This window comes from Dendrobates tinctorius, unplaced genomic scaffold (assembly GCF_039654945.1).
Source record: "Dendrobates tinctorius isolate UK_male_01 unplaced genomic scaffold, ASM3965494v1 ptg000201l, whole genome shotgun sequence".
NCBI lineage: Eukaryota > Metazoa > Chordata > Amphibia > Anura > Dendrobatidae > Dendrobates > Dendrobates tinctorius.
The window spans coordinates 15,150,001-15,164,521 of record NW_027361868.1 but is presented as its reverse complement, the minus strand read 5'-3'; the positions used below and the strand labels follow the sequence as shown (position 1 = coordinate 15,164,521).

Here is a 14,521-nt window from a genome sequence, read left to right as displayed (position 1 = left end):
ACTATGGGAGCTGCCCAGGGGCTACAACTGTCTCTGATCACACCAGCTTCCTTCATTTCCCGCAACATACTTTTGGCACATTGATATTGTGTTGGGGGTATAGGCCGGTACCTTTCTTTAATGGGTGGATGATCTCCAGTGGGGATATGATGTTGAACTCCTTTTGCCTTCCCAAAATCTAGAGGGTGTTTACTGAATACCCGCTCATACTCCTGGGTCGCCCGGTAAACCCCATTCTTTTGGTATGAAGGGGTGGAGTCAGTCCCCACCTGCAGTTGCTGACACCACTCCTCCAGCTGCTTGACAGAGCCATTGTCCTCTACCTGGTCAGATGGAACCAAAGGCTCTGCTGCCCGTTTTGCATTGTTACTGACAGTAAGCAGCTTAGCTACTGTGGCATACCGAGGTATTGTGGCCTCCTCCTCCCCACAATTCAAGAGGCGTACAGGTACTTTCCCTTTACGGACATCAACTACCCCTCTGGCTGTCAGGACAGTGGGTCTGCTATCAGAGTACACTGGTTCTACCATTGCCTGGTAATCTTTTCCTCTGAGGCCTATGGCTGCCCGACACCAAATCAACATTTCACATCTGGGGGGTATTGCAATGGGGAAAGAATCATTCACTCTGACGCTGCCAATTTCTCCGCCAGAGAGTTCTACCTGCTGTCTTTGCATCAGGGCCCTGATCTCCTTCTGCAGGACTCGTTCACTGGAACCAGCAGTCTCAGCCACCTGTTGCAACAAGACAATAACCTCGGAAAGACAATTTTCAATCACATTGGTACCAAGAGTCATCATTGGGTTACATTCTCTTCGATCAATATCCACATCTATCAGACCTTGAGATTTTAACTCTACTCGACCCACTTTAACAGTAATTTCCTTACATCCCACTTGCGGTAAAGACTGACCATTACTGGCTTCTACTGTGAGTTCATCACTTGGGCCGCGAGTAAGTTCAGAATCATCCCAATACCGCTTGTAAAGGATATAGGGCATAGTTGTCACCTGGGAGCCAATGTCCAGCAAAGCGTTCATGGGGATGGCGTCAATCACCACAGGGAGGACTGGTCTCCCTCCAACCTACTTGGCTCGCCAGTTCTTTGGGCCTTGTGGTCCTAATCCTGGGGGTTAGCCCTCTGCCCCAGGGGTTGCTCGTTTAAATAACAGAATCTTGCAAGGTGGCCTGCCTTGTGGCAGTGACAACAAAAGGGACGTCCGTCCTGGTCATAGCGATCGTTGTTCCTTCCTCGGAGTGGCGGGATCCTCTTCTTCTTTAGCCACGGGACATCCTCTGGACTGGAGGCGAGCTGGATGTTCTCCTTGGAGGATGCCTGCAGGGACTGCATGGTTTTAGCAAATCCAGCCATACCCTTGGTCATCTCCTGGACTTGAAGACGCAGTTCTGCAGATGGATCTTTGTCCAGAGTCTGTGCATCAGCCTCCACAGGGATGGAAGGGAAAGATGTTGCTTCCTGGTGGTATGTAATCGCTGGGCACCTAGGGTGCGCTGGACGGCTGACATTTGGTTCATGCAGCACCCGGATAGCCCTGTCTTTGAAATTAGCAAAGTCTAAATCAGGGTTTCTGTAGGGCTATGATGCGCAGCTGTGCTCTGTGGGTACTGGATAGGAGTCCCTAAATGAATTGCTCCTTTAGCAGTCCGTCTCCATCTTTCACACTGTCTGGGTCAATCTGCTTGACGGCTCACAGCGCCTCCTGCAGGTTAAGAGCATAGTCCCATATACTGTCCTGCACTTTCTGCTTACACCCAAAGAATCTCATCTTGATCTCAATGGCAGTGCGTGTGTCAAAGGTGCTGCTTAGCTTATCCAGGATCTTTTTAACAGTCTCCTTATCAGTGTCCTGCCAGGCTTTTACCTCTCTCTGTGCTGCACCTGTTAGCTGCCCAATAAGGATGTTCACCTTCTGGCTTTCAGGATACACTTCAAACAAACTGCACAGTCTCTCTTTGAAGTCACTCAGAGTATGTGACTCCCCTGAATACTGCAGTAGCCATGCTGCTCCCGGTATGTAAGGCATAGACAGCGGCATTATGGGGACCACTGCGGTGGGTGCTATTGGAGACGCAGCCGCGTTGGGCCCTGCATCTTGCAGCGCCGAGGGGCTGGCGGGGGCGTCCGCTGCTGCGTCGGCGCATGCCTGTGACATTCTCTTCCCCCCCTAGTTAACGTTAGCCAGGGCCTGGGGTTAAGCAGGCTTACCAGCTGCAGGCCTCAGCTCCTCACTTCTCACGCATTGTCCTCTTCCCGCGCGGCACTTCACTTCCTTGCGCTCTTCGGCAGGCTCCGCCCACGACGGCCCGCCTCTTTGGTTTCCCGCACGCGCCAAGCAGCGGGGTAATGGCGGCAATTTCACTGTCTATAACACACAACACAGTCTCTGGAACACAGGACCCGGGGATACCGGGCTCCGTAATCCTGTTCGTGACGCCAAAATGGGTCGCCCTCCCAGGGCTGTGGGGTACTCGGTACTGGGCCGGTCTCTCTCAGAGGGAGGTGTCACAGGAGCGATGACCCGGTCCGTGGCCCTGGGCGCCCATGTAAAAGGGTTAAAGTGATGGAATAAAGTTTTTGAGTGGAAGATTCGTGATGCCACCTGTGGTGTTCGGCAAGGGAGGTGTTAAGCCGACGCTGCTGACAGATCCTCTGGGACAGATGGTGGGGTGCAGCAGTGATGTTATAGCCCTCCACAAGTAGGCCTGTTGGTCCCAGGTCAGTGTAGATAGGTGTTGGGGAAGAGGGTGCAGGGTTAGGCACCGGGATGTAGCAGTGCCGGAGAGTTTGTAGGAAGAAGGCAAGGATACAACAGGGTGCAGTTTCTTTACCTTTACTTTGGCTTGGCAAATGCAGTCCAGGGTCCCGATTACAGATGGCACAGGAGCTAATTAGCTTGGAAGCAACTCAGGAATCTCTCTATGCAGATAGGTTGTGTAGTCTCCTTCCTAGCGGTTACTTGAGGTACATGCAGTACTGTGTTACACTGAAGTTCCTCCTTCTTGTTCCCTCTCAGATCTACCTCGTATCGCAGACAGCTGTAGCCTTCTATCTCTTCTCTTGGCTCACCCGTTGCTGTTGTGCCTCCGAGTCTTAGGTGGGAATAGAGCATTTACAGCTTACTATTCGTCTGGTTTATGTTGCAGGACCTTCAGTATCCATACATCCGTGGAGAATTGGCTCCAGATAATGCGCTCCAGCTGGGAACGAGCTCTCAACCCCGCTCAGTCTCCCAGCTTCTCTCTCCACGTCTACTCACTTCGGCCTCCTCACACTAACTGACAAATTTCCCCTCCTGGCCCCCAGAGAGAAGCTCTTCCCCTTAGTATTGGTTCAAAGCTCCCTTTGCTGGCCCGGAGTGAGAACTGTGTTGCATGTTATGGTTAACTGCCAGACAGACCCTTCATTGCTTCCAAGCCTGACATCACCCTCCCTGGAGGAAGGCAATGCCAGTGTGGCGACCATACTCCTGGGGGCGCCACATAAGCTCTTACGGTCAGTGGGGTCCTCGCTCTCTCCTGTAGAGTGTAAGCTCTTATGGTCAGTGGGGTCCTCTCTCTTTCCTGTAGAATGTAAGCTCTTATGGTCAGGGGGTCCTCTCTCTCTCCTGTAGAGTGTAAGCTCTTATGGTCAGTGGGGCCATCTCTCTCCTGTAGATTGTAAGCTCTTATGGTCAGCAGGGTCCTCTCTCTCTCGATTAGCCTGACACATTTACTAGAAACTTTACATCAGAAATAGTGTACATGATAGTGGAAATCTGTGCCAGCTCATTGCAGGTGTAGATTTCAGGTTGCGGCACACGTACAGCAGAGACATGGCGCCTCTTAATGCATGTGCTCCATCTTTCCCCACTGAGCTTCTGTTCTCTTTTAGATTGATGTATAAAATGCAATTCTTGTGACCTGTTCACACAAATGATGTTCAAATGCGAATTCTGTCTCTTCGACTGAACCTCGACCCAGGAAAGTCAATAGGAAAATTAACATGAGCAATTTTCCGCATGGAGTGTTGGTCCTGGCAGATTGTGCTACTTTGGTGCAATCATTGGATGAGTGCATACTTCAATAGCTTCCATGGGAGACTAGAAGCTGCACTACTTCGATCACCTCAGCTACACACAGGCAATGATCAGATCGCCTGTGTGTAGCAGAAATACTTACTTGCTATGAGCGCCGACCACCGCTGCTGCGGCGCTCATAGCACTCTGGCTATGACAACCATACAGGTCTGCTGTCATGCTGACCCATCGGAGACTCACGATCATGTGACGGAGTCACCGATAGGTGGGATTTCCAACGCACTTCTAGTAAGTGCGAGTTAAATGCCGCTGTCGGAGATTGACAGCGGCATTTAACTAGTTAACATCCGCGGGTGGAACATGAATCCGCCTGCGGCTGTTGCAGGCACATGTCACCTGTACGAGCTTGTATATATATATCAGCTGACATGTGCCCAGAAAGGTGCAGGCTTAGCACCAAACAGGGGAAGTTTGACATCGGCGTACTATTATGCCCGATGTCGGAAAGGGGTTAAAGGGGAACCTGTCATGTTGCACACGCAGTTCGATCTGTGCATTGCACGGTATAGAGAAGGAGAAGCTGAGCAGAATGATATACAGGTTTGTTGGAAAAAACATTCAATATAACTTGTATCTCAATCACTGGAGTCCCTGGTGTTTGTATGCAGAGGAGTCCAGTAGGCGATCCTACGAGTGATTGACAGTTATCCCTGCCTGCACAGTCATAAGGGAACAATGGCAGTCACTGAGTAGGACCGCCCACTGGACTCATACACACAAACACCAGGGATTTCAATGAATAAAATGCAAATTTTACTGAAAATGTTCCCACAAAAATGTATATCTATACTCTGATCAGCGGCTCCTGCCGTGTAACATCCTGCCTGGAGATCAGATCCCATTCTCAGTGTGACAGGTTCCCTTTAAATTGTCACCATATCTGCACAGCTTTACCTTTGCACCTTTCAACCTTTGCTTGGTAAACAGGCAGTAGTTTTAAAATGCCCAGTCTGCTTTTCTCCATAAAGGCTTTTACTTTTGCCCATCGTCCATTTCCCTACATACGGCGATCCTCTGCTGTCAGATAAGGAGATGCTGCCGATTAATGTAAAGAGATGGATACAGGAGAACAAGGCGTACTTCTTACCCCCCGTGTGCAACAAACTTATGTAAGTGCAAAGTTTTTGCTGCATTTTTTGAATGTTTTTGTTGTCTCTTGTGCAGGCTGATAAAGTTTAGTGTCCCCCAAAAAGCATGATTTAACTCCCTCAGGTATTTGCAGCAAAAACAAATACTTGCGTTTTGTTTTTTTTTTTGCTGCATTTTTGCACTTTCCTGTTGTTTCCTATGGGCAAAACAAAATGATGCAAATACGCAGAAAAAAAAACGCTCCAAGAAGTGACATGCTGCAGTCAGGAAAATAAAACTGATGTGTGTGCATGAGATTTCTGAAATCTCATAGTCTTTGCCGGTACTGTAAAATGCAGCTTAAAATTTGCATTAAAAAGGGCAGCAAAAAAAAAATGCTGCAAAAATGCAACATGTGAACATAACCTAGCAGTCATTTTATTTTTTATCTTCTAAATCAATAGTGCACATGAAAATAAGCAAGTTTGTAATATATCTTATCAGAAACATTTGCTTCTTTCTCTGCCAAAACTGATCAGTCTTTATCAAAATTCTCAATTCTTAGGTAAAATCTGTATTCAGTGAAGCCTTTCCCATTACCGCGAGAGAAGATGAAAGATGATACCGATGAGATTCTATCTAGTAGGAAGAGGGAGATGTAGGAGCGCTGCCTCCAGCTTCTCCATCCTTCCGTCGACATAGAATTATATCCACAGCAGCTGCCATCTCCTATCTCATTAATGGGAAGGTCAGCCTTTACTGAATACAGATTTTACCCAGGAATTGAGAATTTTTTAATGACTGATCAATTTTGCCAGAGAAAGAAGCAGATTTATCTGATAAGACATAAGTTGCTTATTTTAATGTGCACTATTCATTTATGAGATAAAAATTAAAAAAGCAGTTACTCTTTAAACCTGAAAAACAAAAGTGCCGACTAATAGAAGTCTCCAGGGGCGTAACTACCAGTGGCGACTGCTTCGACCGGGCCTGGGGGGAGTCCGGGGCCCGGCAGGTCAGACCATATCTCCCAGCCATCCCAATTCTTGCGGGACAGTCCCGTTTTTGACCCACCCACGTCCCACCCGGGAGTATATTTTACCTGCACTGCACTGAGCCGCCACGCCCCTGTGGCGCCCCTGAGGCGCCCCTGAGGCTTCAGTCGCCACAGAGGTACTGCATCTTCTCCTAAGGTGTAGTGCCCCACCATCCAGGTAGGCTGGGAACTCCTTTCCGCATTCCAACACCTGCACCCCACACACAGGATAGTTCAGCAGGGACCCATCCATGCTTTATGCTGGAAAGGTCATAGGGTGCCTTTTGTGGTCCCTGGCTTCATAACACGAGAGGTGCTGGGGAGGCGGGTGGAGTTAGATATAAAAGAGAGGAAAGGTGTAGGATTTCAGGTCAGTCTGACAGAAGGTCAGTCTGGGGTGAGGCCCAGAGAGAAAGAGCAGGCTGACAGCAGGTCAGCCTGAGAGGAGCTCAAGGCGGAGGAAGGCAGTCAGGAGAGGCTGAGGACTGGTCTTAGTGGAACGAGCTCCCTAGGGAAGGAAGAGAAGGAGAAAGAGACGTAGACTGGAGACTACAGATTCCATAAGAGAGAGAGAACAGATTGGAACGAAGGAGAATTGAAGGACAGTGGGAAGCTGGTTGAAGAAAGATAGAGAACCCTTCCAGTCCAGAGAGCGCAAAGGCCGGGGCCCGGTCCCCGAGGTTGATTGGATCTTTATGTCCGGCAACAGACACCGGAGGAGTAGTGAGCCGCTAACGCCTTGATCCCATCATAGACTTGGGACACAACAGCAACTGAATAGAGAGCCGGGACGCAGTGAGGAGTCCCCGAAGCAGGCTACAGCTGTCTGTCATACAAGTAAAGACTAGGAACACCTAGAGAGAGGCATTCCAGGGTAACTAAGTACTGGAGTGCTTTGCACCTAAAGGCGCATTGGAGGAGTCGTTCAGTAAGGTACATGTTGGTGGAGTGTGGAAGGGAGAATCCTATCCTGCCTGAAGGTTGGCTGGAGCCCTGACCTGGAGAACTCAGCACGGAGGCAGGCAGTTGTGTGAACTGCAAACAGTGAGTAAAGCTTTGGAACCGCATACTCTGGTGTCCTCCAGTTATTCCAACACCGCTACACCTGGGTACCAGCCTCCATACCATTCTGCGCCTCTCCTCATCCATTGCACCTACACTGCCCTGGGACTACAGCTCAACCTGTGGGGAGCTACACCATCTCTGCTGCACCACACCATCAGTCCCAGCGGATCTGCATGCAGCGTTGGCTCAACACCTTACTTGCCAAACACCACGGGTGGCGTCACAAACTATTCTACCATTAACTACATCACCGTCATTGATATTGGGCGCCAAGGGCCACGGACCGGGTCACCGCTGCTGTGACACATTCCCACCTTGACACCGGCCCGGTACCGAGTACCCCGCTGCCCTGAGTGTGCGAGGGCGGCCCACCCCCATGCACCGACCCCATCCTCACCCTCCTGCAGAGACCTGCCGCAGCCCCCCACAGCCTGCAATGACGTCACTAGGCTGTTCTCTAATGTGCGCACAGGACCTGTGATGAGGTCACAGGAGGGGAGGGGTCAGGGGTCACATGATCAGGGGTCTCTGTATATGCAGGAATCTGCTGTACTGGTTGTCATGGTGCTGGATGAGGCGCAGTTTATGTGTGGGGTCAGGAGGCGTTTACAGTGTGGATGTAGCAGAGATGTGTGTGTACAATTTTCGACGGTGCGGAGCCGTGTGTGTACGAGGTGTACGGAGCAGAGCTGCGTGTGTACGAGGTGTACGGAGCGGAGCCGCATGTGTTCGAGGTGTGCGGAGCGGAGCCGCGTGTGTATGAGGTGTGCAGAGCAGAGCCGCGTGTGTACGAGGTGTACGGAGTGGAGCCGTGTGTGTACAAGGTGTGCGGAGCGAAGCCGCGTGTGTACGAGGTGTACGGAGCGGAGCCGCGTGTGTACGGAGCGGAGCCGCGTGTGTACGAGGTGTACGGAGCTGAGCCGCATGTGTACGAGGTGTACGGAGCGGAGCCGCGTGTGTACGAGGTGTACAGAGCGGAGCAGCGTGTGTACAAGGTGTGCGGAGCAGAGCCATGTGTGTACGAGGTGAGCGGAGCCGAGCCGCTTGTGTACGAGGTGTACGGAGCGGAGCCGCGTGTATACGAGGTGTACGGAGCGGAGCCACATGTGTATTTTGGCATGGGGGCCCATTTGAAAGTTCGCACCGGGGCTCATAACTTTGTAGTTACGCCACTGGGAGTCTCTCTTCTGCATAACTTGTTTGCTGCCTGTTGTCAAGTATAATCAGTCACTAGCGGTGACCAGTGTGAAAATTTCAAGATTTCTCATTTTTATTTTTTAATATAAGAAAAAAAAACACATGACCAAATATTAAAAAGAAAACAAATTTCACATAAAAATCTAATTTAAACAATCTGATGGCACAATCCTGTTAGAATTAACTCAAACAATCCAGCTACATTATTACCACCCGATATATTCTAATTTTTTTTTTTCAGTTTCAAACCACTGGGCGAACACAAAATTTTATGCAATATATCTAACTGTTGGCTGGACAAACTTATTATTGTGCAAGGGAGACCGGACTGTTGTCTCCATTTCCTTGTGTATACTTTATACCTAATGCACCAATGTATCCCATTATGTTAATAGGAATATGCAAATAAAGTCCATGGAGCCTCATTTAAGAGTCTCAAACACGGGACTAGCCAGATCGTGTTTGAGACTCTTAAATGAGGCTCCACGGACTTTATTTGCATATTCGTGTTTCCCAGGGAGCATTGCACCTAGGATTTCACTGATTGAGCGCCTTTGCCGGCTGTCGCAGTGTTTTCTTTGACTGGTCTCCCTGAGGTCACTGATTGTTTCCTGATTATGTAATTAGGGTAAGAGCACGATAGAAAGAAAAAAAACAGCAAAGGAAGTTACCTCTGTGGCCGGACTAACAAATTCCTTCCGAGAAAACCAAGAGAATTACAAATTAGGATTTGCTTTTGGGGATCATCGTTTTCTAATTTTAAGATTTTATAATTGTTTTTTTCAGGCACAATAATCAGCTGACAGTAATGTTCGTAGGAGGCCCGAACCAGAGGAAAGATTATCACATCGAAGAGGGCGAAGAGGTAATGCAGACTCTTAGTGACCGGGCCAAATTTTTGAAATCTGACTTGTCACTTCATATGGCAATAATTCTGGAATGTTTTAACATATCCCAGTGATTCTGAGATTTCTTTTTCGTGACACATTGTGCTTTATGATAGTGATAAAATTAGGTCGATATGTTTTGTATTTATTTATGAAAATTTCAGAAATTTGAGAAAAAAATGGCAAAAAATAAGCAATTTTTTTTTACTTTAATTGTTTATCCCTTTAATCCAGATAGTCATACAGTTGTGGCCAAAAGTATTGATACCCCTGCAATTCTGTCAGATAATACTCAGTTTCTTCCTGAAAATGATTGCAAACACAAATTCTTTGGTATTATTATCTTCATTTAATTTGTCTTAAATGAAAAAACACAAAAGAGAATGAAGCAAAAAGCAAACATTGATCATTTCACACAAACATCAAAAATGGGCCAGACAAAAGTATTGGCACCCTCAGCCTAATACTTGGTTGCACAACCTTTAGCCAAAATAACTGCGACCAACCGCTTCCGGTAACCATCAATGAGTTTCTTACAATGCTCTGCTGGAATTTTAGACCATTCTTCTTTGGCAAACTGCTCCAGGTCCCTGATATTAGAAGGGTGCCTTCTCCATACTGCCATTTTTAGATCTCTCCACAGGTGTTCTATGGGATTCAGGTCTGGACTCATTGCTGGCCACCTTAGAAGTCTCCAGTGCTTTCTCTGAAACCATTTTCTAGTGCTTTTTGAAGTGTGTTTTGGGTCATTGTCCTGATGGAAGACCCATGACCTCTGAGGGAGACACAGCTTTCTCACACTGGGCCCTACTTTATGCTGCAAAATTTGTTGGTAGCCTTCTGACTTCATAATGCCATGCACACGGTCAAGCAGTCCAGTGCCAGAGGCAGCAAAGCAACCCCAAAGCATCAGGGAACCTCCGCCATGTTTGACTGCAGGGACCGTGTTCTTTTCTTTGAATGCCTCTTTTTTCCTCCTGTAAACTCTATGTTGATGCCTTTGCCAAAAAAGCTCTACTCTCATCTGACCAGGGAACATTCTTCCAAAACGTTTTAGGCTTTTTCAGGTATGTTTTGGCAAACTCCAGCCTGGCTTTTTTATGTCTCGGGGTAAGAAGTGGAGTCTTCCTGGGTCTCCTACCATACAGTCCCTTTTCATTCAGACGCCGACGGATAGTACGGGTTGACACTGTTGTACCCTCGGACTGCAGGGCAGCTTGAACTTGTTTGGATGTTAGTCGAGGTTCTTTATCCAACATCCGCACAATCTTGCATTGAAATCTCTTGTCAATTTTTCTTTTCCATCCACATCTAGGGAGGTTAGCCACAGTGCCATGTGCTTTAAACTTCTTGATGACACTGCGCACGGTAGACACAGGAACATTCAGGTCTTTGGAGATGGACTTGTAGCCTTGAGATTGCTCATGCTTCCTCACAGTTTGGCTTCTCAAGTCCTCAGACAGTTCTTTGGTCTTCTTTCTTTTCTCCATGCTCAATGTGGTACACACAAGGACAGAGGACAGAGGTTGAGTCAACTTTAATCCATGTCAACTGCCTGCAAGTGTGATTTAGTTATTGCCAACACCTGTTAGGTGCCACAGGTAAGTTAGAGGTGCTGTTAATCACACAAATTAGAGAAGCATCACATGATTTTTCGAACAGTGCCAATACTTTTGTCCACCCTCTTTTTTATGTTTGGTGTGGAATTATATCCAATTTGGCTTTAGGACAATTCTTTTTGTGTTTTTTCATTTAAGACAAATTAAATGAAGATAATACCAAAGAATGTGTTTGCAATCATTTTCAGGAAGAAACTGAGTATTATCTGACAGAATTGCAGGGGTGTCAATACTTTTGGTCACAACTGTAGCACTCAAAATAGTTAATAAATAACATTGACCTCATGTCTACCTTACTTCGTTGCCATTTGGCAAATGTCCTTTTATTTTGTTAGAAAGTTTAAAAAAAAATGTAGCAGCAATTTTTCTTTTTTTTTTCAAGTAAATTTACAAAAATTCTTTTATGTACATATCATCCCCTGAGGAAGAAGTTTTTGAACTTTGAAACGCGTAGGGAAATAAATGTATTAAGCACACAACTTGTGAGGAGTGATGGTCTGGCAGCGCACGTTTAATCCATAAAAGTTTCCTTCTTTGAATCTTTCAACAAACGTTATGGCATCTGTACCTGGACAGCAAACCAAACATCCTGTTAAAAGTCAGTGTTCGAGGTTCGGTATCGGACCCTATGTGTCCGTGCAGATCCCTAACTTTGCAGTTCGGGTTCGCTCATCCCTATGCAGCACGTATCCCCCCCAAAAAAGGTACAACTCTTGGAAGGCAAAGAGGAAAAATTGAAAGTGAAGAGCGGCAATCTGGAAATCTGTCACCCAAGGGCCAACAGAAGCCTGAAGCCCGCCATGAGTGAAGCAAGTGGAGGCCACATTTGAAGCTTGTGAGTCCCAATGTAAAATATGCAATTGATCCCCCCTTATATACCATGTATGACACTGGTGTTTTAGGAACCAGGTCTTAGATGTGACATAAACCTCTCAAAACCTCTCTAATGAGACATTTGGAAAGGAGTTGTTAAGATTAAAACATTAATCTTTTCATTTTTCTTGTAGACATTTTTTAAATCTGACCCTCTGTGTTCAATGGAGCCAAAGCGTCTTAGTGCATGGGCTCCCTCTTGCTCCCCTACTAGTGTCCGGGCACAGTGTATCTGTGACACTACACTTCACTCTTCCAGCCAGAACCCTGCTCCTTCTGGGCCTGGCCAGGACAGTTCTCCTTCTCTTGGACGGTCTCTGAGAACCTTTCCCTTCTTTTGTAAAGCTACAGTAACACCACAAACCCACAAAAACTGAAATAAACAGTGAACATAAAATGCAGTATAGAAAAATAATATTCAGGATATGTACATAAAAGTAATATCTGGGCAGTCCATTTGCTATAAACAATTTCAATTTTTTATTTCACCTTACTGCAGAGCTAGAAGGCAAGTGCATATTGGTGTGATTGGTATTTTCCTTTATCCCTGTAGATCTTCCCTTGTTAGTCTGTTTTTTTGTCTTAATTTCCTATGGAACTTGTTTTTTGGACTTTCGTGCGCTGCTTGACATAATACACAATCCAGTTATATTAAAAGGTCAATCATTTATTCCCATTTAATGCCAACACGTTTCGAAGTGGAAAAAGTTCCTCCAATGGAGCAGATCCTGCATCTCTTATTGGGCCCATGAGTTGGGCTAGCCAGATGCCAAATAGCACCACTACATGACTGTTACCAGCGTCCCTTATGGCCAGAAAAACGAGCAGATTAAGCTGGCTAATAAACAGACTCTCTTCCTAATGGCTAGCCGTCCTCCTACCAATTACTGGCGATTCAAGTCTTATGATGTTTATGGCCAGCCTCTTTGATGACTGCACCTATGCGCTGTGAGGCCATCTGACATCACATGATAGAGAAATGGGGCCCAAGTCGAACTTTTGTACGGGACCAACATGTACTCCACTCGCTATGCTACACCAAATGTTGGTAGCCACCAGAAACAAGTGTTCTCAACAAAACACCTTCTCATCCAATGTTGGCCACTTCTTCCATATGCTCTGTCTACACCTTTACCAGCAGAGGACACATAGGGAGCGCTATAGGCCTTTCTTGTTCCAATGTATTAGATTAAAGTTGAATGTTCTACAAGAATTTATTGGTTTACCTGGTATGAAATTCCAGGCTTTGCATTATGTTGAAAGTTTTAATAGCTATCTGACTATGAGAGAGTTCATATAAAAAAAAAAATCTTGGCTCAGTTAAAATTGAGCTAAAATTGCAAAAGTGCACGGTCACCAAAAAACAATTTGTCTCCAAACAGAAAGCGCTGAAGCAGAGATGATGAACATTGTCGCCGACTGTTTATAATGAGCTAATTTAATTACACGTTACCTGTTTTTAGGTAAACTCCGCTTCCGAGAAAATTCATTAATTACCGAAATGCATCAAATGATCAAGTCATAAATATGAATTAGAAACCTTTGACTTATTTTGTCTGCTCTAGATAATTATCCATTCATGTAGCAGCAGATACAATATTACATACAGTATTTCAAAGAGCAATGTCCCAGCATGGGACATAATGAAAATGTACGATGTTTACCAAAGTCCCCAACATGGGGTTGACCAAGACTATTGACTTATAGAGCGTCTTCTGCATAAAAAGAGACAGTAGTAGTTTTATATACCGTATATACTCGTGTATAAGCTGAGATTTTCAGCCTTTTTATGGGCTGAAAGTCCCCCTCTCTACTTATACACGAGTCATATACCTGGGGGGTCGGCAGGGGAGCGGGGGTGTCAGATCATACTGACCCCCCGCTGGCGTGGTCTCTGCAGCCCCCCCCCGCTTCTCCCACGGTCTCCCTTCCTGCCTTCAGCGGTCATGTGGTACCACTCATTAAACTCATGAATATGCGCATATTCATGAGGTTAATGAGTGGTACCACGTGACCGCTGAAAGGAAGAAGGGAGACCGTGGGAGAAGCGGGGCTGCAGAGACCACACCAGGAGGGGGTAAGTATGTCCAATATTCACTTGTCCCGGGTCCATCACTGTTCACCGCTGTCTGCTGCCTCCTGTGTCAGTGACGTTTAGGCAGCAGAGGGCGCAATGACGTGGTAAGTGCACGCCGCGCCTTCTGCTGGCAGAAGAGTCACTGACACAGGAAGCGGCAGACAGCGGTGAGCAGCGATGGACCCAGGACAGGTGAATATCTCAGGTTCCGGGTCCTGAGCGAGCGGCGACACCGGTACCTAGCCCCCCAGCGATGGAGAGGTGAGTATGGCATTTTTTTTTGGGCAGCAGCATATGGGGACATAACATATGGAGCATCTTATGGGGGCAGCATATGGGGGCATAATCTATAGAGCAGCATATGGGGGAAGTATGTGGGGGCATAATCTATGGAGCAGCATATGGGGCATAATCTATGGAGCAGCATATGGGGGCAGCATATGGGGGAATAATCTATTGAGCAGCATATGGGGGCATATTCTATGGGGCAGCATATGAGGGCATAGTCTATGGAGCAGCATATGGGGGCATAATCTATGGAGCAGCATATGGGGCATAATCTATGGAGCAGCATATGGGGGCAGCATATGGGGGCATAATCT

At 46.9% G+C, this 14,521-nt stretch overlaps 1 protein-coding gene across 1 annotated transcript in view; it reads left to right on the top strand.

Annotated features, from left to right (window-relative positions):
- The first annotated feature begins 5,022 nt into the window (after nt 1-5,022).
- The window catches only part of HAAO (3-hydroxyanthranilate 3,4-dioxygenase), a 56,030-nt gene continuing 46,531 nt past the window's right edge, over nt 5,023-14,521 (top strand). Inside the window, exons 1-2 of the mRNA XM_073553452.1 lie at nt 5,023-5,206; nt 9,250-9,328. Coding sequence (XP_073409553.1) covers nt 5,130-5,206; nt 9,250-9,328 — 156 coding nt within the window. The 5' untranslated portion in view covers nt 5,023-5,129. The remainder of the gene's footprint in view (nt 5,207-9,249; nt 9,329-14,521) is intronic.